Genomic DNA, 24447 nt, shown 5'->3' on the forward strand with positions numbered 1-24447 from the left:
CTTTTATTTTTGGGGTGACTGAGAATTTGATTGTTGATAGTGATATGGTTGACAAAATGGTTGTGAGCTTTTGTAGTTCATGTGCTAGTAAAAATGTTGTTGAAAATGTTGACAGACTTGTCTCAAATAGTTGCATGATGCTACAAATAAAATTGTTGCTAATCAAGAAGAAACTAAGGTTCTTGAAAATAGTGTTCCTGTTGTTTTTGCGAATGTGGCTTATGATTCTGTTGAGATTAAATGTGTTTATATCGTTACTTCCTGTAAGACTGATAACGTTTCAGAAGATATTCTTGAAAATGTTGTTGCCTTAGTCTTAGTCTATGCTAATATTGGTAATGCAAATAGTTCTGCTAAGTTAGAGTTGTCTAAAAAGGATGGTATTGGTTGTGACTTAGTCAGAGGTTTTCCTCATTTGTCTGTTGTGGTTCTTGAGAATCTGGTTACTGAGAATGTTATTCCATCTGACCCTGGCTCTACTTGTGATGTGTATGAAGCTAGTTCTTCTAAGTTTGATGTTATTGAAAAGAATCTTGAAGATATTGTTGTGACTAAAAAGTTTTTCGTTTGTACGGAGAGTCCCGTAATTAGTCAAACACCTAGTGCTAAAAATATTGTTTTGTCTGTTATAATCATTCTTGAAGTCATGGTTCCAAATAATGTTGAAGAAATTTTTGAAAAAGAAAATGTTGCTAGAGTTGAGCACATGTCTGAGGACATTGAAGAAATTGGTCCAAATATTGTGAAGAACACTGGAGAGAATATTTATGATGATGATATTCCTCTGATTTCCTTTAGTAAGAAGAAGATGATGAAAATTAAGGATATTGATGACTCAAGTCCTAAGGATAGTTTTCATCCTTATGAGAAGAATAGTTATGTACCTCAAGATTTTATCTTTGAGGAAGATATTCTTTGCTATATTGATCCTATTATTCCCAATCCATTGCTCGCTGATGTGAATATTGTTGGGTTTGATACCCTAAATCTCATGGTTTTATAGTTCGTAATTGTATTATACAAAATATTTTATTTATCTAATAAAATAAGAAGTATTTTATTCGACATTTAATTGCATTAACCCATAAAAATAAATAAACTAAGATCCAAGGTTATCAGTTGTAACTTAATCATGTCTATGGAGACATACAGGTGGATCATGTTTAAGTGATAGCCTAAACGGTCTGTAGTAGATAGATAAGGTTGGGTACCTTGTCCTATTGACACTACGAACGACCTACTTTGTAGTTGTTACTGTTGGGGTTGATGCCCTAAATCTTGTGGGTTCTGTAGTTAATTGTAATGTACAAACAATTTTATTTATTTAATAAAATATGAGATATTTTATTCAACATTTAGTAGCATTAATCCACAAAACCAATAAACTAACATCTAAGGTTATCTTCTGTAGCTTAAACATGTATGTAGAGACATACAAGTAGATCATGTTTAAGTGATAACCTAAATGTTCTGTAGTAGATGGATAAGGTTGGATACTTTATCTTGGTGATACTACGAATATGGTATGCTTTGTAGATGTTACAATTGTTGTAAAGTGCTACAAATGATTTGATCATGATCATTCGTGTAAAGACATGTGAGTGAGAGTGTTCTATACAAAGGAGTTTGTATAAGACCGGACCACGAAATGAATAGTCTCTTTATATAACGTCGTTAATAGTAGAGACTTGCATTTCACCAGGATGACCATAGGTGACATGATCTGAATCTTGAGTGAGTTGTGAACTCCTGCCTATGAAGGCGGTCCTTTGATTTGTATGGGTGAGAATGGTCAGATCGCCGACTCAATAAGCCAACCTTTTTAGGGATTCATCTGATTGGGGAACTGGGAACACTGCTACATAAGATAGAATTCACTCTTTCCCTAATGTCGGGGTGAGTAGAGAAATTGCTCTCTTAAGGGCTAATTTTAGGGCTTGAACAATATGGTGTCATACCCTCTTTTAGCTCGAAAGGGGTTTGGTCATAGTTGGACTATAACTTACTGTTCCTTGAACTATAACTTATTTTTTATTAGAGGAATCATTGGTACTTAAGGAGTTAGATGTAACTATAGGAGCAATACGGTACTTTTGGCCCAATTGTACTTACGAGCCAAAATTATATGAGATATAATTAATATAATGTATATGATACATTATAATATAAAGGTTTATTTGAGAGAAAATAAATATTTGAATATGATTCACATATTAACTATATGAAAGTAATTCATATAAATACTATAGGTTAAATTAATATGAATATGGTTCATATTAAATACTATAATATTAAACTAGTGTTATTAATATATGATATATGATATATATATATATATTAATTTGATTAATCATTTGAATTTTTGGAGGAGAGAGGTTTTTATTCTCTTTCTTCCTCATTCTCAAATATAGGCAATATAGAAGGATCCAATTGGTCATGAACATCGTAAGGTGCTGCTCTTCGCAAATCCCAAAAGAAAATCTCTGTACAATTTTCTCCCAATTCAATTTCCTTTCTCTACCAAAATTGAACAAAGCCCACAAAACTTTCGTCCGTTATCTACCCTCCGAGAATACCGAGGTCTTAGCGTGGTGGTGTCCAGTTAATTTGGTTTTGTTGTTGTGTTCGAGAAAGAACGATTTTGTTCGTGACTGTACTGTGAAATTAAAGAGGAACACAAAGAATTAGTCTCCAAAGGTTAGTGAATTCTTTATCCCTTAATTCCTCTTAAAATTTTTGTAGATGCATGTTTAATTAGGAATGTAAATTCTATTTTTCATCCTCTGTAATTTGTATATTTTTGTAGAATTAAATTGGGACTATGATCCGCTTTAGCTTTGGGTGTCCACACATTCTTTCAAATATGCGTGAAGATATTTCAGAGTTGACCGCTTGTGCCAATAATGAATCAAATATTGAAAAGGTTGGTGTTGATTTTGTTATCAACAAATTTGTTTCATATTTGGGCATTGAAAATTTAGGCTTTAAGGGGCTTGAGTAAGTTAGTATATCTAATATTCCTACCGCTGATCATGTTGATGCTGAAGATGTTGTTGATTCTGTTGTTTTCAATGTTGAGTCTGTCATTAGGGATATATCCTCTAATGATACGTTGTCATCTCAGTCCACTTCTACTGAGTGATTTTTTTATGGCAAAGGGGGAGAATGAGTAGGTTGCGATCGTGAGATTAGGGATCGTGATATATTTCTGTTTTAGTTTGTTCGTATGAGTTGTTTTGGTTTTGGTTGGCAGATAATATTTTCTTTATTTATCTCGTCGAATTTTTTTGTTTTTGGCTTTATGAGTAGATTTTTTTCTTTGGTTTGCTTTCCTCATTTGTTTGTAGATCTGCTGGGGTGATTTTTTATGATTTTCTTCTTATCGTGTTTGTGGTGTTCTTTCCTTTTGTGTGCTGAATTTAGAATATTATTGCTTTTGGTTTTAGGGTAATCCGCATATTGATGTGTAAGTTGTTCTACAAAAGTTTATATGAAAGAGATAGGCTCTCTAGAGGTGTTAGTAAGCATTCTCGATCTCAGCATTACTTATGTTGGTGTTAATTTGCTTCACAACATCTTATCGTCTAGGGCATTCCTCTACTGATTGATGGAGATATTTTTCCTACTAATGATTTTATTGTCATGGATGTTGTTCTCTCTTTTTCTCCTTATGTTGGCTATTGTGTTAAGCAGGGGTAGTTGCTGAAGACTCTGAACATGTGTTGGATGATAAGTACTCTGATGACTATATTGATAGCTCCGTTGATGGGTGTATTTTCATTGGGTATTCCATTATTACATAGTCCTATATGATAGACTCTAGAATAAAAGCAACCGGATTGTTTAGATGTAGCTATCTCGTCTAATTGATTTTGTCTTAGTCTTTCCATCATGTGCATGCTTATTGTTAGAGTTAATAACGCTATCGTGTCCAGTTGATTTGATAACAAGAATTGGTTGTAATGTTTTGTTGTAATCGACAAACTTGAAGAAATTAAACTTATCCCAACTTTTTCGAATAAGTAGACTAAGTGCTTGGATGATCTGATTTAATAAGCCTGATATTAGGATTACAATTGGATGAGACTTCTTTGGATTGGGAACCTTGGTAACATTGTTTTTTTTTCTATATTTATCTTAGCTTTATAAAAAAAAAAAACATTTATATATATTAAAAAATGCCACATGACACATTTCAATTGGAAAAAGAAAGTGTCACATAGTACATTTCTATTGAGTTGTAGTTCGGCTGTACAAAAAAAAATGGATGCAACTCAATTGCACCTAATTTTTTTCTTCTACAAATTAGAATAGTAACAAATAAGTCTTTATTTTAGTGTTACTTTTTAAATAAATGATGAGAATATGTGGAAGTTGTACTCCAAAGTTTTAAGTAAAACTAAGATGAATAGATTGTATAACAATTGTTTTAAATCTCACAATTGCAACATTATGGTGACACGTGGCATTGTTTTTTAAAAGGAAAAAAATAAATAAAATTACTCACACAATGAACTTTGATGAGAAACTTGAACATGGAATTTGGCAAAGGGAAACTTCTTTTTACAAAAAGAAGCCTTCTCTTATTCTATAAATTTAGATATATGGAATCTGCTTCATGTTCCAATTTCTTGATAATATCCTTCAACCTCAAAAAGAAAAAATTAGAAATAAAATAATGTATATATCAATTGCTTACAGTGGATGCTGATTCTATATGCTCTTTATATATATATATATATATATATATATTAAAAAAAAAAACTAAAATGATTTGGTTTTTACTATTGTTCTGAAATTGAAATATCATGTTTTAGTCTTTGAGTATTGTAATTATTCACTAGATATTTTTCATTAGAGTTGTTTGTTAAATAAAAAAATTTAAAAACAAAAAAAAAAAAAAAACTTTAACGATACATGAGATAAAGAATCAAATCTTTGACCTTGAAATTACAGATTTTATGTTAGTTGAGTTACGATGATTATGACATTTGTTTATTGATATTAGTTAGATTCATTGTTTCCAAATTTGAAACTAAATCTATCCTAAATTCGATCGGTGCCAAGTAAGATTTCGTTGAAATACACAAAAGAAACTTTCTATCAACCAAAAAGAAAAAGTAATAATGCGAGAATCAAACCAAAGTTTAGACTTAAATTTTGATGTAACATCACCTCACACTTTTAAACATACGAGAATATCAATACTTTTTTAAAATAAAAAGAGAATATATGTACTAATAATAGTAGGTGGTATTATTAGCACATATATTTGGAATTTTAAATACCTTTTTCATGAACAGAGAGAAATCAACATATTTACAATACAATACAAATAGTACGTTTATCTGACTTAAACATAGTTCAATTATTTAGAACATTATTTCGCTTGAGTTTTTATGTAGATGGCCCAAAAAACTCGTGTCAAAATGATATTTGATTTGTTGTCTCAAAATATGTTTTTTTTTTTATTATTCTTTTGCTTGTGTGAGTAAACATTTTCTTAAAAATATTCTTTTTTTCTCTCTCATTTTTATTCTTCCGGGATAATTGTTAGAAATAGTACAAAAAACATTTCTTCTTTTACAAAGAATAACCTTTTTGATGAACTGTTTGAATGATTCATCTCAGTTGCATCTTAGCTAGGATCAACACTGAGACCAAAATTTTTAAAATAATAATAATAATAACAGTAATAACTTTTTAACATTAAATTCGAATCACCAATTTTTGGAATTTCTTGGTAGAAGCCTGACTAAGATGAGATTGAGATTGAACAAAAATGAAGAAAAAAAAGTAAAAATCTTAGTCAATTTTCGTGCGAGAAGAAGAGATTGTTTATTCTATACTATCTTCATCTTCTTTTTTTTTTTTCCCTCAAATTTGGTTTCTAGTGATTCACACTAGATTTCCTTTTCTAAATATTTTTTTTAAAAAAATCAAATTTACCTTTTTCCAAAAAAAAAAATCTCAAAAACTCCTAAATTCTCACAAAAACTTCCAAATCTCACCTAGAAAATTAAAACATAAAATATTAAAAATTGTATTTCATCAGTCTTATATTGGTACTCATCTTGCTCCTTATCATGGTCGAGATTTTCATCATGCACAAAAACGATGGTTCAAACGTGTCATTTTAAAAAAGTTTTATTTTGGTCTCGATAACAATCCCAATAGAGATAGCACCAGACTGTGCTATTAAAGCAATTAGCCATAAAAATGTGTTATTTATAAAAGATAAAAAAAAATTGCATTATTTCTGGCCATTTTCTACTTTTCTTCTCGTTCTCCCTTTAGCTCTAATTTTTCTTGTTACTAGTCTAGCTCCTCCTTCTTTTCTCGCTCTCTTCCTATCTTTTATGAAGAGGATCTTGCTAGAAATTGTCTCTTTTTTTTCTTTTTCTTTTTTGCTTCATCTTTTAAGGTGAAATATTGAATCATAATTGATCTTTAGGTATTTACTTTTATTGAACTAGAAAAGAGAAAATAGAAGAGATACTATAATAATTAATACAAGGTTATATTATAAGTTTAGTCTATGAATTTTTTATTTTTTATTTAAAGGATACTTGAATTTTTTTAATATCTAATAAGCCTCTAAATTTTTAATTATGTCTTTAAGAATCACTTAAATTTCAATTTTTTTATGTAATGGGTTATTTAATATAATTAAAAATAATAAATGAATTAATTTAATAGCTATGAAATTGAATTTTATGTTTAATAAACCCTAGATTTTAATTTTGTGCCTAGTATTTGGTAAAGTTTAAAAATGTTAAATAGGTAGATGACTTATTTAGAGAAAATTTGAAAATTTAAGAGTTATTAGTTAGACAATTTAAAAATAAAAACATTTAAAAAGCAAATAATTCGTTGTAAATAAGATAAATTATTTTAAATGAAAAAATTGTTGAAAATATTTATAAATAATAGCAAAATATCACAATCTATCTGTGATAGTCCGCAATAAACTATTATCTGTATCTATCATGACACAAATAGATATTGATAGCGGTCTATTATAGTCTATTGCAGTCTATCGCAGATAGATAGCGATATTTTATTTTATTTGTAAATATTTTAATTTATTTTTCTATATTTGAAAATTACCTTGAAAACAATATTGTATTTCATATTTTTATATATATATATATTTGTCAACAAATTCATAAATTAGTATCGAACTTGTTTAAGTAAGTTTTAGTAATATATTTATAAAACTTAAAATTAGCTCAACCTACCAAACATTAGGTTGAATATGTACTTTTATTAATTTATTTGTTGTTATAGGTTAAAAATTTTGTATAATTGCTATTATAAAATATCATATAATTTATAACACATTTTAATTTAACCAAAGTAAATTGAGTTTATAATATAATTATGACAATTAAAATTTATCTTTTCTAATATAATTATGACTATTAAAATTTAGAATTCAAAATATGGATATATTAAAAATATAAAAGTGTGCTTTTTTAGAATTTTCACTATTTAAATTACATAATTTAAAAATAAATTTTTTTAGAAAAAAAAATCCATATTACCTACAAAACACATACTCGGTGAATAACTTAATGCAATGAATTTGAAAACATATAGCATAATTCAAATTGCTAAACATACCCATTAGACACAAATATAGAACTTTAAAAATCTATCATATCCTATCAAATGCTCAAAAACCTTATAGATACAAAATCAAAAGTGTAACATAGTTCTCAAAGTTTAAAAACTGAATGGCCACGAGCTAAAAACTTAGGGACTAAACTCGTTAATGTAATAGCTAAGGTCATGACCAATTGATTTTTTGTTTTTGAAAATTATTCTCATTTTCTTACAACTTCTTTACCATAATTTTCATATTTTCCAACTAATACATGAATTCTTAGTCAAATTATAAAAACAAAACAAAAATAGTTTTAAAAATTTTGGCTTGAATTATAAAAACACTCTAAAAAAAAAAAACAGAATGTGAAGTAATTTTTTTTTTAAAGAAGAAATGTGAAGTAATGTTTATGAAGTTCATTTTAAAAAATAAAATGATTTTCAACCATGTCCAAAATAATTATTAAACCAACCTATTTTTTTTTTTAAACATTATGAAAGAACCTAAGTTTAAAGTTTTTTTTTTTTTTTTTTGAAAAAAGAATTCATTCAAGAACTAGCCATAGCCACAAGCCTCCCTGTTAAGGTAGAGGAAATCAAGTATGGAATAATACAAGAAATCTCAACTACTTCTTTAAAAGCTAAAAGAATAAAATGAAACAAAAGAACCGACCCAACCACCATACAACACCCCGCCCGAGCCAAACGGTGCGAAGTCTCGTTCCCATCTGCAGAACGCGCACATCAATCAGAAGATAAGACATAAGCAGACAAGGCCAAACTCTCAATCTCCTCAACAAAACCCGACAACTCCGATACATCAAGACTCTTTTGTGCAATGACATTAATAGGATCACCACAATCTGACTCCACAAAAACATGGGAAAGAGACTCGTGATCAAAACAGTCAATAAAAACATTTAAACCTTTAATCATCACTAGGGCTGCAAGGAGCTTTATGGGCCACTTGAATCGCACTCTTTCACAACCAGCCATGATAAAAGAGCCAAAAGAGTCATAAACTACCCAACTTCCTCGATATCATTCCAAGAAGCGTCAGTGTTGATCTTCTAAAACCCATCAGCCGGCGAAACCCACAACACATAACTCATCGGAATCTCCCTCCTCATTGAGGACTACTTGTCGAGACTACCCCCAGCGACTCCTCCACATGCAAAGAGATCCTATCCAGCAAAACATTGCGCGTTGGAGGCTTATCGCTCAAATTTAAAATATTTATGTAATTCCACACACCTCACATAATGATGGCAATGAGATCTCGATTCGACCTCTTAAGCTCTTTCATTACCCCGGTCCAGCAGTCCGTCGAGCTCCAGCAGTTCGTCAAGCTCCAGCATTCCCTGAAACAAGACAGTAAACCAAATAAGGAAGGAAAGAAAGAGAGTCAAACACTTTTAGTAAATTTACACCCCACAACACATGACTTGAAGATTCAACAAATTTTCTGCAAAAAGAATAAAGGAGGTTAGTAACAATTCCTCTTTTGACAATGTTATTGAGGGTGGGTAGAGAGTTTGAGATAGACTTTCACACCGCAAGCTTAACCCTCGAAAGCACTCCCAGTCTCCATACAGACTTCCAGAAAGTCATATTTTTTAGGAAGTCAGAGCCAAAGACATGAAGCATTGTGTCTAAGCTCATTGTTAAGGAATATGCGCTATTAACAGAGAAACAACCTTTGGGATCTAAGCCCTAAATAATCTCATCTGCTCCTCCGTACTCCCGACAAGGACCACTAAGAATAGACTCTGCATCATTGGGATAAAAATATTTCGAGGTCCGAATTCCAATTCCCATAATCGTTAATAATATCAGTTCGTGTCGAGACCAAGTTACTATTGGGCAAAAACCCTAAATTTAAAGTTTGAGATTATAAATTTGGAAAGTTGTATGCTCATTCGGGAAAAACCTAAAAGATAAAACATTTTTTTATTAGTTTTTTTTTTTCAGGAAAAAGAAACATTTATTATTATTATTATTTCAACGAGTCGTATTGGCCACTAGGACAGAGCAGAAAAATGACAACATTAAAACACTCCCACTCGCATCCTTTCATTTTTGTCCTTCACAGCCAATCATAAACCTTCACTGTACAAACCATTGGTCATATTATTCGACTGCAATCACGCGCCAATGTGAGCGCGTGCGATAATTTAGCTCCGTACATTACAGAAGTGCAAATGATGACAAAGCGGAACCATCACGGCCGTCACCTCACCGTTGCCTTCATCGGCTGTGCCGGTGACATATTTAAATCACCCGCCTGTGACCCAAGAACTTCATCCTCCAATTTCTCACCGCCGAATCATTTTGTGGGTTTTCGGATTCTATTCCCCAGTCTTTTTCTTCAAAGGGTTCCTTTTATTTTTCTTTTTTGCTTCTTCTTCTCGTTTCTAGAGGCTTTCTGTGTGCCTTTTGGGTAAGAATTTTCTTGTTTATCCATTTGATTAGTTAGATATATAATTTAATTTCCATTTGCTGCTGATTGTTACTTGTTTTGGGATTCAACTATTACCCATTTGGCTGCTCAATTGTATGTTCTTATCTGATTCTTTTGTTGTTAATTTGTTTTAACAATGTGTTGTTGAACTCAGTTTTTTCAGCTACTTTATCATTGCTTTCAATAATTAGTCTCCAGGGTTTGATATTCCACTTTTTTTTCTTTTAAATTCTTATTAATTTGGCTGGTGTATGTGTTATACTGGAGTTGAAACTGTAGAAATTTTGTTTTTAAATGATTATAAATTTATAATTGCAAGAGCTTTGATGCTGGTTTGATTTGATGCCAGTTGATGGTAAGAAACTCAGAAAATGGTATTTGATGAGTATTTTGGGAAGGGTTTAACTGAATTAATCTAGGGAAAAAAGTTGTTTTTGCTTTTGTCAGTAATTAAATTGTTAGGTTTTTGGAAATTAGCTCCAAATCCAATCATCTAAACTTTGGTGATTGATGGGTCTTGTATCATTTAGAACAGTGCAAACCCTCTTAATTTGTGATGACTTGTATATGCTTTTGTTCATTAATTTTGTTTCTCTGAAATTATTTTTCCTTTTAGAGATATGAAATTGATGTTTTTTCTTTCCATCTTTCCATTTCTAGATATTGGGCTTAGAGATAAGCTGTAACTACTGAGATAAATTAAGGGGTCAGTTATGTGCTACAATATGATGGATTGCCATGTGGAACTTAAATTACTGCCACAAATAGATGAAATTTGTTCCTTCCTTTGATACAAGGATGAAAATTGAGGCAAGTCCTGCCTTATCGATTCCAAGTTCAAATGCAAGGCAGCATAGTAGTGCAGGAGTAAATAAAGAAATATCTAAATCATTAAGAGTGCTGCTGCCTACTTCTTTGGAGGAGGTATATCCTAAGTTGCCAGATTCTCAACAGGTTTCAATGGAACGTGAGCTGGTATCAAGGCCACTTGTTCATTCCAGTCATATACACTCAAGCAGTGGAGTGGTTGGCCATATATTTTCATCTTCTCCAGGGTTTTCAACAGATCTCCATTACTCGTCTGTTTCGTTGTATGAAAACCAATCTGATGCACCATTCATTCCCGAGTCATCAGCTAATGGTGCACTGTTCCATTCTCACTCAGAACTCCTTTCATCAACAAACCATCCTCCGGGTGAAAATGCCAATTCGTGGTGTTCAGATGCACTGCCAGGTTTTCTGGAGGTTCCTGAAAATAATAACCCTGTTGGCAATAGTCATGTAGAAAACATTAGTTGCAGCTCTCTTATGGTATCAGATGATTTTAGTAAAGAAAATGATTGGCAAGAATGGACGGATAGATTAATAACTGATGATTCATTGACTTCTAATTGGAGTGACCTTCTAGTGGATGCCAATGTTGCAGATTTGGAACCAAAGGTTGGAGTGCTTGCACGATACTATTTATTTTGTTATGTCCATTTACTGGATTGATACTTCTAATAGGGAAATATGAATGCATTGGTCATGTTTATTCCTCAGATGGAGCACCGAGCATCTAAACCATCAATAAAAATGCAGGTGCAGCAATCTCAAGTTCAAAACCAGCTTCCTTCTTCTGGGGAAATTCCTATGATTCCCACCTCAACTCCTTCAAATGGAGCTCCCTCTAAGCCACGAATGCGATGGACACCAGAACTTCATGATGCATTTGTAGAGGCTGTAAACAAACTCGGTGGTAGTGAAAGTGTGTATTACCTTAACACTACCTGTTTCACGTCCCGACTCTGAAAATGATTATTGTAGCTAATGGGCTTACTATTTTCAACTGTCAGGAGCAACTCCGAAGGCTGTTCTGAAGCTTATGCAAGTTGAGGGTTTGACAATCTATCATGTTAAGAGCCACTTGCAGGTATATTTATTTGTACATGAACTTGTAATTGTAAAAAATAAAAAATAAAAGGAATTCAGACATTCATTAGGTGTAGTCTACACAAAGACAGTTGCAGATGCATGGTCCCACCCCTGCACTGTGTGCAGATGTTCAAACATTTTTTGGGTAATAAAAAAAATATGCATTTGTGTGTTTGTATATTAGATACTTATGCAATTGGCTAAATTGCTTCTTGCTTGCAGAAATATAGAACGGCTAGATACCAACCAGAATCAACAAAAGGTATAGAAAATACTTTTCGATATCTAACTTATGTTAATTCTTTGTGTCCTTCATCTTTCAATTATAAACATCACTTTTCCTGAGGAAGAAAAATCAAAATCCAATTTTTTTATGCATGCAAGTTTTTACCCCTGTAATTAAGTACAATAATTAGATCATGATGGCTCATATTATTTGATTACATTTGACATTTTGGAACGAAAATTGCATGAATTTTCATTTTATCTGCAGGAATGGAGAAAAGCACTACCCCGCTTGAGGATATTTCATCTCTCGATCTCAAAACGTAAGTTGCTTGTTTTTTTTCTTTTTCTTTCTTTTTGGAAAACTGAAGCTGTGCGGTTTGATTTTTCAAGTATGGCATAAAGGCTGGTTGCATTATCAGTTTGAGATTTCTAGTCATTTTTATTTGGACTGGTTTGTTCAAGTTGGTTGAGATTTCTAGGTATATTTTGTCTGACTTGTTTAGATGGTTGAGGTTTCAAGGCACATTTAATTGGACTTGTTCATTCAATTCTTTGTTTTTTTTTTCAACTACTCACAAAAGGTTACTCTGAGGGATATGGGTATTTCTTACTTCTAGGGGATTAAACCATTCAGAATGAAATACAGGAAATTCTGTTTTGTTGGGGGATACTGAATGATGCTTGAATAAGCCGCTTAATATATTTCTTAAACTAGCGGATTTGCAGTAGTTCACATGGGAATACTTTTAGGGTACATTTGGTTTGAAATTATTTTTCAGAACATTGTTTTGAAAACCAACATAACCTGTGGCCTTCTGTACTTATGATCTTTCTTGCAAACAACCAAAGTTTCCCAAATATAAAGTGATTTTTCTTGACATCAAACTGGATTTGCATGACAGGAGTATTGATATCACAGAAGCTCTACGTTTGCAGATGGAAGTTCAGAAAAGGTTACATGAACAACTCGAGGTATGTATCTATTCCTTTGAAGCAATTCTGCCGATGAGTTGAGTAAAATCCTTTCCACGAAAGTGTGACCCAAGGATTGCCATAGTAATAATTCTGTTAAAACTACATTGAGTTCAGTCGCAAGAAGTCAGAAGTTTGTTGGAACTTTTTATTGATGATGTTAAAAGAACTTTTAATCTTACCCTGTTTAATGTGGTGGAATCATGTGGTAGCCTCTACAGTTATGAAGTATGCTAGGGAGGTCATGAGACTTTAAGCTATGAAAGAAAGTATCCAGCAAATTATGAGAGAGATGATTTTATTTTGATAGGTGAAATTGCTCGCTGAATCCTGTCCTTTATGATAAGTTGCTCTAGCCAATCATGAAATACGTCTCAGCTTTATAAATTATGAAAGATTGGTATATGCTTTTGATGGTCTAGGAACAATGTCAATAACACATAAGAGCCTAGAGAGATGGAGAGCTTATGCATTGGTCATTCCTTTATGAAACCATCTGGGTCCCAACTTGCCTCGGGTGGAGTGAGTTATCATAGCCCACTCAATGTTTGGGTCTCCCATTATGATAGTTAAAGTTCCCAATTATTATAACTCACACTTAACTACAGTTGAACTATTTGAAAACCTTCTTTGTCGACGGTGTTTAATATTTTGTGACCATCATCTCTCTTCATTTGTATATAGTCTGCACCCTCAAACACAAAATATTAGAGCCCAAACTAAAATATTTTGCACCTCAAATATATATTACTATAACCTACAGACTATAATAACCAGTTCAATGCTGCAAACAGCCTGTTGTGTTTGATGAATGCTGGAAGAAGGGATGTGTTTGTGCATGTGGACGTGAATGCATTAGTCCTACAATGTTTCTTGAACAAGATATATTCTATAGATTATACAATTGTATCCTTGAGTTCTAATGAATACGTTCGTCCCAACATTTGGTCCCTTAAGTACCCCATCCCTCCATTTGATATTTAATGATCCATGAACTAATTCCTTTCTTGTTCACTTTTTGACAGATCCAACGAAATTTACAGTTAAGAATAGAAGAACAAGGGAAATACCTTCAGATGATGTTTGAAAAACAATGCAAGTCGAGCAATAACCTGACAAAGTCATCGGCATCCACTTTGGAGGATTCTCCATTCTCAGATACAGTGCTGGAAACTTCCCAGGTGGAAAATCGCACAGTCCGCACCGATCCATCTGAAGCTGACTCAATATCTGGAAAGGCTACTGACAAAGTAGACGAGAAGCTAGTAGCTCCTCATAAGGATGTCCCGGAAAATCGTGAGGCTGATGTTTCTGAATCTGGTTCCCAGCTATCCAAGCGCCAAAGGACAGAATGAGTAGGCTATGTTTTCTGCATTGTGTCTGTCTTTTGTATTGTCCAAAGAAAATACTGAATCTTCAAATCCCATTGTAGCTTGCGGAAAGAGTAGTCCTTGGTTTTGGCTTTGAGAATCACATAGGCATTAGATATATATGATGTCACATTCTAGTTTATAAGCAAGCAATAACGCTATTCAAGTTTTGGTAACATTATTCTCTTGTATATGGAAATTGTACACTCAGTAGCAACTTTAGCGCTGAGTTGCTTTCAATATGCAAGTGTTAAAGGGTGCTCTGTAAGAATTTTCTGTCCCCATTTGTGTAATTTTACAAAATCTATTTCTAATAATTCAAGATATCTTTTGGAATGACTTTCTAAGTGCCAAGGAAATATTTTTAACGTATATTTGAATTTTTTTCCCTTTTTTAAAAGGTTTGGGATGGCTTTTTAAAGTGCTTAAAAATATTTTCTTTTGTACTTAATCATCATGGATTAGCCTATTGGTAGATAAGGAAACATTCCTTTGATTAAGAGTTACGAGGTCATGGGTTGAGTTGCGCGTAAATTGGCCTAGACACTCATGGATTAAAATAATAATAATTAAATAAAATTTTCTTTTGGACTTGAACATTTTTTCAAGCACTTAAAAAGTCATTTCAAACTGGTTCTTTGGGGTGTCTTCATAAGTTGGTATTGAATAACTCAACATCAATAGTAAATATTATTGAAGTTTGCACATTTGAACTCGGTCTTATAATTCTATACTCCAAATATAGACTTCCTAACTCCAACATATTAACTCCAGACTTTATAACTCAACTCATTATTCCAAACATCCCCTAAAGAATTAGAGATTTTAAAATGTATTGATGGAACAAAAATTCAATTTTCAATACCCCAATTGAGGATCATTTTGATTTATTTTTTGTTTTTTAAGTTGTGTTTTTCACACATTTCTTATTATGGTTTTAATTTTTTCTAACGAAACATTTGAGTTATTAGTCAAATTTCAAAAATAACAACGGTTTTTCATTTAGTTTCTAAAGTTTGGTGGAGATTCTAAAAACTTTCAAAAAGTAGATAACAAAAAAAAAGACCGATAAATGAAAAGTGTCTATAAGCTTATTTTTCATAAACCAAAAGATTAGCAAATGAGTTAACCACTTTCCATAGCAGCTGATCAAAGAACAGCCGATTTGATAACGGAGGCTTACCCCTTTCTTGATAAAGCTGTGATGCTTCATTACACATCCCAGTGTCCGGGGGGACTTAATTAGTTTCCCCACTCTTTACCAATTGATCTTAATAGAAGGTTTGCTCATCTCAAATGATTTCAAGTTATTCAGTATTCCACCCAAGGGCTTGAACTTTGAATGAATTTTTAGAAATATTTCACCAAATATCTCAAGACCCACCACCAGGGGGCAACTTTATTTTTTATCATCACAGGTTAATTGAACATGTTTGACACATCATCAAATCATCCATAATATTTCATCAATGGATCCCTTAAAACAGCCAGTAGGAAAGGAATGTAGATAAGGAAAAAGATTATATATATATATATATGACAGGAAAACGAATGCATTAACTCCAATCGAACAAATGAATATTACAGAAATCAATTCAAATTCACAAAACAATGAAATAAATGTAATGGACACACACCAATACAACTAACTCCTCTCCACACAGGTATCTCACAAACTTATCTATCATACAATGGTGTTGTGTAAGTTGGTAAAAGCTTGCATTCATTCGTTTCTTCAAACTCGAACCTCGATTTATCATCATCAATGACATTATCACCCCTCGAATTCAAACCTCATTTATCAACAACATCAAAGGCACTGTCACCCATCACAAACTGGTTTCGTTCTTCCACAACATCAATCAGAACTCGGCATCGTATCACTCTTATTTCACACACATTTCTCTGTAGTTGCTGCTGGAATTTGACACTCTTTTGAAAGAGGAGGCTGGTCCCGAATCCTCAACAGAGCCAGAGTGACTCCAATATGTGCCAACAGTCCCAATGATTGGCATATTGTCGGCGCTTCTATTTGGTGATTGTCTTGGAGAAGGTGTAGTTGAAAACTGTTTGAGCTCCTCCATAGTTAAGGCTCCCAAAATTGGTCTATCTTCTTGGCTTTTAGGTGAGTTTGATCCTTGTGACTCTGGTGTTGGAAGAACTGAAATGCCTGTGCTAGTCTTGCTTGGAGGTGTAACTTCTGATGAACTCAACCAGTTCGAAAGGCTGGCATCAACAGCTATCTCTTGATCTGAGCTTGTAGGTTGGCAAGTTTTTGACTTATGACCAAAAGAGGATTTCTTAAAACTTGGCTCTGTCCCAAAAGAACGCCTAGGAGCTCCACTCAGTGCCAAATTCTCTTTACAAGGAGGAGGATTCGACCGATGTTTATCCTTAATTTTAACTGCCTTCCATTGTGAGATATTTTCCACAGGCTTCAACACAGAATGAACACAAGCATTCCTATCTCGAGCAGTTCGTCTCACCCCATTTTGAGGTTCGGTCTTTCCAGGACACCCGCATACCGACAAACAGCTATCGACCTCATCAGCAAACACTTGATCAGCAGAATTTTTCTCACTTGATTCTCTGATTCCATCTTCATCATCATAGTAATTGTCATACTCTTCATCCTCAACAACATCATAATCGTTCTCATCATCACCATCTTCATCAGTGTCAACATGATCATGATCAAGATCACTATCAGCATAATCCAATTCATCTTCATCATCACTATCTCTACAATTCTGATACCTATGATTGGGAGGGTAAGACGAAACGCTTGAAACTGTGGAGCCCTCTTCAGAGTATGATTTGCACTGGGATTGAGATATTTCAGCTAGGTCCTTCTCCTCCTTCTTGTTACTATCTTTTTCAAGAAAAGCATCAGCTTCAGCTTCAGCTTCAACATCATCGAGTTCATATGTCTTTACATTGGAATCAAATGTTACTCTCTTTCTAGTACTCAGGTTCAGTTGCTCCTCAGGCCTATCCCTACACACAAAACCCAAAACTTGAGAACCAACCCAACACTAGAAAGAAAGACCTATGCTCAAATAAAACAGGGAGATGGGGGGATGGATTAATTTCTTGTTTAATGCTCACCGAGCTTTCAGAATCGGACTAATAGATCTATCAGAAGCACTGTCTACAGTTGATGGTGAGACCTGAACAAGCTGGGAGACAGCATTAGCCTACAGTAAAATTCAAACATCAATCTCAATTTCAAATGGGATTTCAGGTTTTCACTTAATAGAGCTCTGTTTGGCAAGAAAACTTCGAGAAACCAAACAAGTTCATACAATGGGGAATCATCAAAAACGAAGTTGATACAAATAGAATGAGTCTGTGAGAATCTAAAACATCGCAAAAGGGAATCATCATCGAAAGAAAAAGCAAGCTCATGAGCTTCGAAAAAGTAGAAGATGACTTACAGCTTGTTCTCGTGGCAAAACTTTACGCCGTCTCTGTTTCCTATGCTTGTTCACGTCACTGGATGAGCGAAAACAAGCAATGAAACAACCCATGGTTAAGAAAAACGAAAAGGGAAGAAGATTAACTGAATCTCCTTCTTGGTTGCTCTGCCACTGAGAACAAAGCTCTGATGACTCAGAAATGGCGATTCTGCTAATGGGTTTTCATGATTTCAGAAACCCTTTACAGAGAATGAAGGTAGAGGGAGAATCCGATGAAGATGAGAGAGAAAGAGAATGAATCCTTTGAATTTGCAGTAATGGAAAGAAAGGGGGAAGGTGGGGCAGAGTGAAACGGTCAAGAAAAATTGTTCCTTTTTTTAAAATTGAAGTTCAATGGGGAAACGAGCAATGGAATCAAAGTGACTGTTAGGGCTCAGAAGCCATCGTGATTACAACCTGTAAATGGTTACCCAAGAAAAATAGTAATTTAAAAAAAAGTCATATTATTAAATTTTATGCACTCTTTTCAAATATAAAAAAATAAATTAGTGATACATGATAATAGATTACTATCATATATCATTAATGTATAGATATCATTATCTATTATAAACGATGATATTTTACTATTTTTTTAAAATATTTTTAATAGTTTTACCATTTAAAATAATTTTTCTATAAAAATTCACTTTTTACGTTATACTATAAAGAAAAGCTAAATTACCAATTTAATTCTTATGGTTAAAAATTAAAAAGTTAGAGTTTAGTCCTTATCGTTTTAAAGGCTATAATTTAGTCATTATGTTTTGGTAAAATCTCATAAATAGTCCTTATGATTTGATTAAATCTTTATAAATAGTCCATATCGTAGAGACTATATATGAAAGTTTTATCAAAGAATAGTGACTAAATTATAATTATAAAATATAGGAATTAAATTATTAACTCTCTTCAAACTATAGGGATCAAGTTTACCATTTAACTTAAAAGTAATTAATGTAACATTAAAAAAATATTACTAATAAAAATATAATATAAATAATGAATATTTTAACATGTTTAAAAAGCAATTTATGAAACATTAAAAAAGTAACGAAATGTGACTAATTTAAATATAATATAAGTAATAAATATTTTAATTCATTTAAAGAACGTAAAATGTGTTTGTTTATAGTTCAATTTTCTTTTTCAAGACTTCTTTGTTTCTATATATTTTTTTTGGAAATATTTGTAAATATCAATTTTTTTATATTTTAATTGACAGTTTCGTGAATTTTGATATTTTCATCAATACATATCATATTCAGAGAGAACCAAGATTTAAAACGTTATTGTTGATGAAATTATCAAACTTTTAATTTGATAAAATATCAATATCGTTAATATTTTTTTAAGAAAAGTATAAAACCAAAAGAATTTAAAAATATATTAGATTAATAAATAAATATTTTATAATTTATAAAGAAGTTCATATTTATTATTTTCGTTTATGTTTACGTTATTGATATTTTATTACTTATTTTTTTTTATGTTTACAAAATTGTTTTGAAACTTTTGAAAATGTAAAAATGTTGGAAGAAAATCGAGATGTTAATTTAATACCAAGAAATTCGAAATGAAGCTTTTCAGGCGGGAGTTTGGGTATATTTGATTGATTTCCGGCCGTTAGATTCTGTTGGCCTGTGGGTCCCCCCACCCTAAGGATGTCGTTAAAGTTAATATAATACTAATCCTTTCAATTTTGAAGTGGTTTAACTTTAATATGATTAAATTAACATTTTTAAATTAAATTAAATTATAAACTTAGATTCGTGTTTTATTTGATTCTTGAACTTTTAATGTTATAAATTCAGTCTTTCAATTTTTTCAAAATTCAAGGATCTAATATTTTCATTAGATTAAAAAATTGACTTATATCTAATTAATAAATTAATTTATAAAAATAAAATAAAAAATTTCAAGAATGTATTAGATATGAAAAGTTCGATGATTTATTAGCATGCAATTGAAAGTTTATGAACCTTTTAATACACTTCTGACCACTCATAATCATATAGACATAAATCTCAAAGTTTATGAAGTAAATAATGAATATAACCCGGAAAAAAAATCTTTGAATCTGTATTTACTTGTACTTGTTTAAAAAAAAAAATACTCTCATCATTTCAAAAGTTGCAATAGAACTTTCTATAAATGTTTCAAAACTGTTATTGGAGTAGAAATTTGTTAGAATATTGGATATAGATTGACTTCTAAAATAGGTATATTGGTGATCTAGAATGGTGTCATCATGTCTGCCTTTCGATTTTTTTTTTTAAGTTACCAAATAGTTAGAAATGTCTATTTAACCCAAGACCTCGCCGCGGGAAATGGGAGAGAGAGTGGGAAGGATTTTTTTTCTGTTGGCTAAACGGGGACAAGGAGGAGATTATATTATCCACCCGTCCCCATCTCGATTATATATATATATATATTGTTGAGATTGTGATATTTATATATATTAAGTTGAGGTTTAGATATGTTGTCATAATATTTAAATTTTATTTTTTCTATTAGAAATTATGAAAATCAAACCTTTTAATTATATATGAGAAATTTAATTATTTAACTAACAAATTTTATAATAGTGATTTAAGTGAAATGTTTTTTTTTTAATCAAACGTGAAAATAAAATCGGTAGGAAATCCAACCTCCGCGAATTTTTTGTTGAAAATCTCTGCCCCAATTCCTATGGAAAATTTTATGAGGATGGAGAATGAAATCGGATAGCGGAGTCGTGAACGAGGAAGTCATCTTCAATCCCGCTCCATCTCGTGGACATCTCTACAAATAGTTCCTAACCATATTTTGTTTAACATTTTATTGTGAATTTCTCCTCCTTGGTAATATTATAACTTTTGGGAAAAAAAAATATATGAATTTATTTAAACAAATGGAAATGTATTTTTAAAGGGAAAAAAAAACCCTCCTACTTTAAAAAGGAAATATTTATAATTTTTTTATCATATATCTAGATTTATTTTTTTTTCATTTTTCAGATGGAAGATTAAACTTTCAAACTTCTTTCAATCTAAATCTATCTAAACTTGAATACATTTATTTTTTAGTATTTATTTCTAATGTTCTTTTTTTGTTATATGCATTTTTAGTATAACACTTTTGAAATGTTAATATGGCATTTTATAGATAAAATGTGAATGAAATTACATTTGTTCAATGCAAATTATAAATTTTGATTAAAGAGTAAACTCTAATTACAAGATATAAGTCAATCTAAAGCAAACGTGAGTTTGGTTATGTGGTTATTATGGACTAAAAAGACCAAATTCAATGTATAAAGATTATAAGTCAATCACTCATCTCCACAATTATTGACTCGAAAAAATAAGTCAATCCAAGTATGTGAATTAAAGAGATCAGGTCTATTATATAAAGACAAAGTTTATATTTTTGGTTCCTTTAGTTCAACGATACGTGAGAATGAATGAATTTGAACTTCAAATTCCTTAATCAATGATGTATACCTTTACTGAACGAGTTGTGCTCACTAAAATTCTATTATAATTTAACTTGTTTTCATATTAGGAATGAAAACGGTTCGGTTCGGTTCGGTTTGGTTGTCAAATTGAACCAAACCGAACTTTCTAATATGTAAAATCGAACCGAACCGAACCGGTTTATTGGTTCAAATCGAATTGAATCAAATTGCACCTATGCAGTTTGATTCAGTTTCAAATTCGGTTTTGACATTTTTTTAAAAAATCTATGTTATATTTTTTAAAATTAAAAACAGTTCGGTTCAGTTCGATCTTAATTTCGATTTTGTTCTTTAAATTAAAAATGGTTCGGTTTTAAATTCGGTTTTATTTTTTAAAATTATATAAATAAATAAATAAATAAATAAATAAATAATAATATATATATATATATATATATATATATATATTATATATATATATATATATAAGTTAAAAGCGGTTTGATTCGGTTTTCGAAATTGAAATCGAACCAAATCGAATTAATTCGATTTCAAAATTTATTCAAACTAGATCGAACTGCATTTTTCAATTTTATTGAGTTTTTAGTCCGATTTTTAGAAATGGTTTGATTTTGAATGACCATCCTTAATTCATATGGATAGATTGCATACATGGTGGTAGGAGAAAAAAAAAAAACGTTTATTTGGAAAGATATTTTGACATTTTCCATTTGAATTTCAAACAAGCGAATCAATTTGGAATTTAAGAATATGTCAATTGTTGTACCCTCCATTTAACTCGTTGTGGGGTCATTTTCCCCCTCATTTATTCTATGTTCAAGCAAACAAACAGTGCAGGGTAAAAAGACAAAATAATAATAATAATTGATAATAATTAAAAAAATTTGCAGTAGGGAAGAAAAAGGCTAAGATTAAGTATGTTTTTTTTTCAATTTCTTAAGTGGGCTTGCATTTTTATTAGGTAAATGATTAAATTATTAGCCAAATTTCAAAAATAAAAATAAATTTTTAAAAACTATTTTTTAGGCCCGTTTGATAAACATTTCTTTTTTGTTTTTTATTTTTGAAAATTAAGCATATTTCCTCTTAATTTCTTACCATAATTTACATATTTAAGTACAAAGGTTGAATTCTTAACCAAATTCCAAAAGTAAATACAAGTTTTTAAGAAGCTAGTTCTTATTGTTTTCAAAAGTTGGCTTGGTTTTTAAAACTATTGGTAAGAAGTAGCTTATAGATGAATAAATTTGGAGATGAAAATAATATCTATAGCTTAATTTTTAAGGACAAAAAAATAAAAAAAAAAACTAAATGATTATCAAATGAGATCTTAGTTTTCAAGGTTTGATTTGATTTTTCAAACAATGATAAGGAGTATACAAACAAAGCAATAAATTTACAAGCGAAATGAATTTTTAGAGACTTAATTTTAAAACACTAAAAGCAAAAAACGAAATGATTATCAAACGAGATCTAAATTATAAGTTTAATTTTAAACTTTCAAATTTCTATCCAATAAGATCTATACTTTCAATTTTATAGGTAATAAGTCTCTAAAATATTTGAAAATATTTAAATCAATTGATCTATTAATCATAAAATTGGTTTTATCGTCTAATAAATTTATAAACATTACTTTTTGCGTATAAAAATATAGTACAAGATCAAATATTTATAAGACAATTTCTACTTTTTAGAACTAAAAAACCTATTGAATATAAAATTAAAATTTTAGAAAGCTAGATGTAACCTTACAAGTTTGAAGAATAACCTAGTGCAAATAGTTTGGTAATTAAGATGAAAAAACAGGTTAAATTTCAAACTTAGTTCTTTAACTTTGAATTTATGTTGTATCTAATTAGTCTCTAAATTTTTAAAATAAAAAATATAGTCATTTGACTTTTGAATTTTTTAAAAATGCATGGATCTACTAAACTCAAATTTGAAGGTTTAGAGAACCAGCAAACAGAAAAACCAATTTTATATCTAATATGTCAATTAAATCTTGAAAATATGAAAATTTTATAGACCTAATGACACAAAATAAAAAATTTGGAAATCTGTAGACATTTTAAAAAATTTAAGGATCAAATAGACACAAATCTCACAATTAAATGACGAAATTTGTAATTCAACCTAAAAAATAAAATTTTTTAAAGTTAAACAGTTATGGGGTAAATTCGTTATTAAAAATTTTGAATATTCCAAAGACATATTGACATCAAATTAAAAGTTTAGAAATTTATTAAACACTTTCAAAAGTTTAAAAATAAAAGCTAAAATTAAAAAATTAAACTTGTAATAAGGAGAAAAAAAAAAAGAAAAAGAAAAAAGAAAGAAAGAACAATAGAGATAACAAAGACCAAATGGATACAAAGTGAAGGAAATTTGTAACTTAACTAGAAAAACCTTAAATAGGAAAATTATACATATATATAGGATAAGTTTATTTTAAAAAATGGTTGATTTTACAAAAATATTTTGACACAAAATTAAAAGTCTAATATATTGACATATTTATAAAGTTCAATTTAAAAAAAAAAAAACTTTCAAAGCTTTAATTTAAGAATTATTTTAGTGTCGGGATGATATTTTATTATACTTAAAATATTTATATATATATTTTTTTTAGTAGTTTTACCATTTAAAATTATTACACTTAATTTTAAACAAAAATGAATTATAAAAACTAAATAGACACATTCCTCAATTCTCAAATCTGTTAGGCCGAATGAAATTAATATTAAATACAATATATTTAAAAGGGTAAAATATATATAATAATAATATCATTTAAAAAGAGAGAGAGAAAGAAAAAGAATGGGGTGAGAGAGGCTCGAACTCTCGACCTCAGGATATCTCGGAAGCTATGAGACCTACGCGCTAGCCAACTGCGCCACCACCCCATTTGATGACATCGAAATTATTTTTAATTTATATACAATATATAAATAATATTAATTAACCGACATCGTT

At 30.7% G+C, this 24447-nt stretch overlaps 2 protein-coding genes and 1 non-coding gene across 6 annotated transcripts; 1 reads left to right on the plus strand and 2 right to left on the minus strand.

Moving 5' to 3' along the window:
- The first annotated feature begins 9890 nt into the window (after positions 1–9890).
- LOC120077982 (protein PHOSPHATE STARVATION RESPONSE 1) lies at positions 9891–14824 on the plus strand. 3 transcript variants are annotated; one of them, XM_039032130.1, is made up of 8 exons: positions 9891–10048; positions 10730–11509; positions 11612–11816; positions 11905–11981; positions 12206–12245; positions 12477–12531; positions 13114–13183; positions 14209–14824. In XM_039032130.1, the coding sequence occupies exons 2-8, from the start codon at positions 10838–10840 to the stop codon at positions 14536–14538; spliced, it is 1449 nt and encodes a 482-aa protein (XP_038888058.1). In that variant the 5' UTR covers positions 9891–10048; positions 10730–10837; the 3' UTR covers positions 14539–14824. The 3 variants fall into 3 exon arrangements, with proteins under 3 accessions (XP_038888058.1, XP_038888060.1, XP_038888059.1); XM_039032132.1 differs by having other exon boundaries at positions 11651–11816; XM_039032131.1 differs by lacking the exon at positions 9891–10048 and adding an exon at positions 10060–10162.
- A 1237-nt stretch (positions 14825–16061) lies between these two features.
- LOC120077603 lies at positions 16062–18331 on the minus strand. 2 transcript variants are annotated; one of them, XM_039031540.1, is made up of 3 exons: positions 17991–18331; positions 17662–17723; positions 16062–17550 (listed from the first exon to the last, which is right to left on the minus strand). In XM_039031540.1, the coding sequence occupies exons 1-3, from the start codon at positions 18081–18083 to the stop codon at positions 16440–16442; spliced, it is 1266 nt and encodes a 421-aa protein (XP_038887468.1). In that variant the 5' UTR covers positions 18084–18331; the 3' UTR covers positions 16062–16439. The 2 variants fall into 2 exon arrangements, with proteins under 2 accessions (XP_038887468.1, XP_038887467.1); XM_039031539.1 differs by having other exon boundaries at positions 17662–17750; positions 17991–18330.
- Positions 18332–24292: 5961 nt separating this feature from the next.
- TRNAM-CAU lies at positions 24293–24377 on the minus strand. The gene is given in 2 exon segments: positions 24293–24328; positions 24340–24377. It is a non-coding gene; the product is annotated as a tRNA-Met (tRNA).
- Positions 24378–24447: the final 70 nt, after the last annotated feature.

The sequence above is a fragment of the Benincasa hispida genome, chromosome 5, assembly GCF_009727055.1.
Source record: "Benincasa hispida cultivar B227 chromosome 5, ASM972705v1, whole genome shotgun sequence".
Taxonomy (NCBI): domain Eukaryota; kingdom Viridiplantae; phylum Streptophyta; class Magnoliopsida; order Cucurbitales; family Cucurbitaceae; genus Benincasa; species Benincasa hispida.

What these genes read in the sequence shown, in the direction of transcription:
- LOC120077603 (XM_039031539.1), bottom strand. Translation starts at nt 18,083, where the DNA reads ATGGGTTGTTTCATTGCTTGTTTTCGCTCATCCAGTGACGTGAACAAG. An exon ending in TTTTGCCACGAGAACAAGCT is followed by an intron (nt 17,751 to 17,990) that starts GTAAGTCATCTT and finishes ATTTTACTGTAG; the next exon opens with GCTAATGCTGTCTCCCAGCT. An exon ending in AGTCCGATTCTGAAAGCTCG is followed by an intron (nt 17,551 to 17,661) that starts GTGAGCATTAAA and finishes TTTTGTGTGTAG; the next exon opens with GGATAGGCCTGAGGAGCAAC.
- LOC120077982 (XM_039032130.1), top strand. Translation starts at nt 10,838, where the DNA reads ATGAAATTTGTTCCTTCCTTTGATACAAGGATGAAAATTGAGGCAAGT. An exon ending in CCAACCAGAATCAACAAAAG is followed by an intron (nt 12,246 to 12,476) that starts GTATAGAAAATA and finishes TTTTATCTGCAG; the next exon opens with GAATGGAGAAAAGCACTACC. An exon ending in GGTTACATGAACAACTCGAG is followed by an intron (nt 13,184 to 14,208) that starts GTATGTATCTAT and finishes ACTTTTTGACAG; the next exon opens with ATCCAACGAAATTTACAGTT.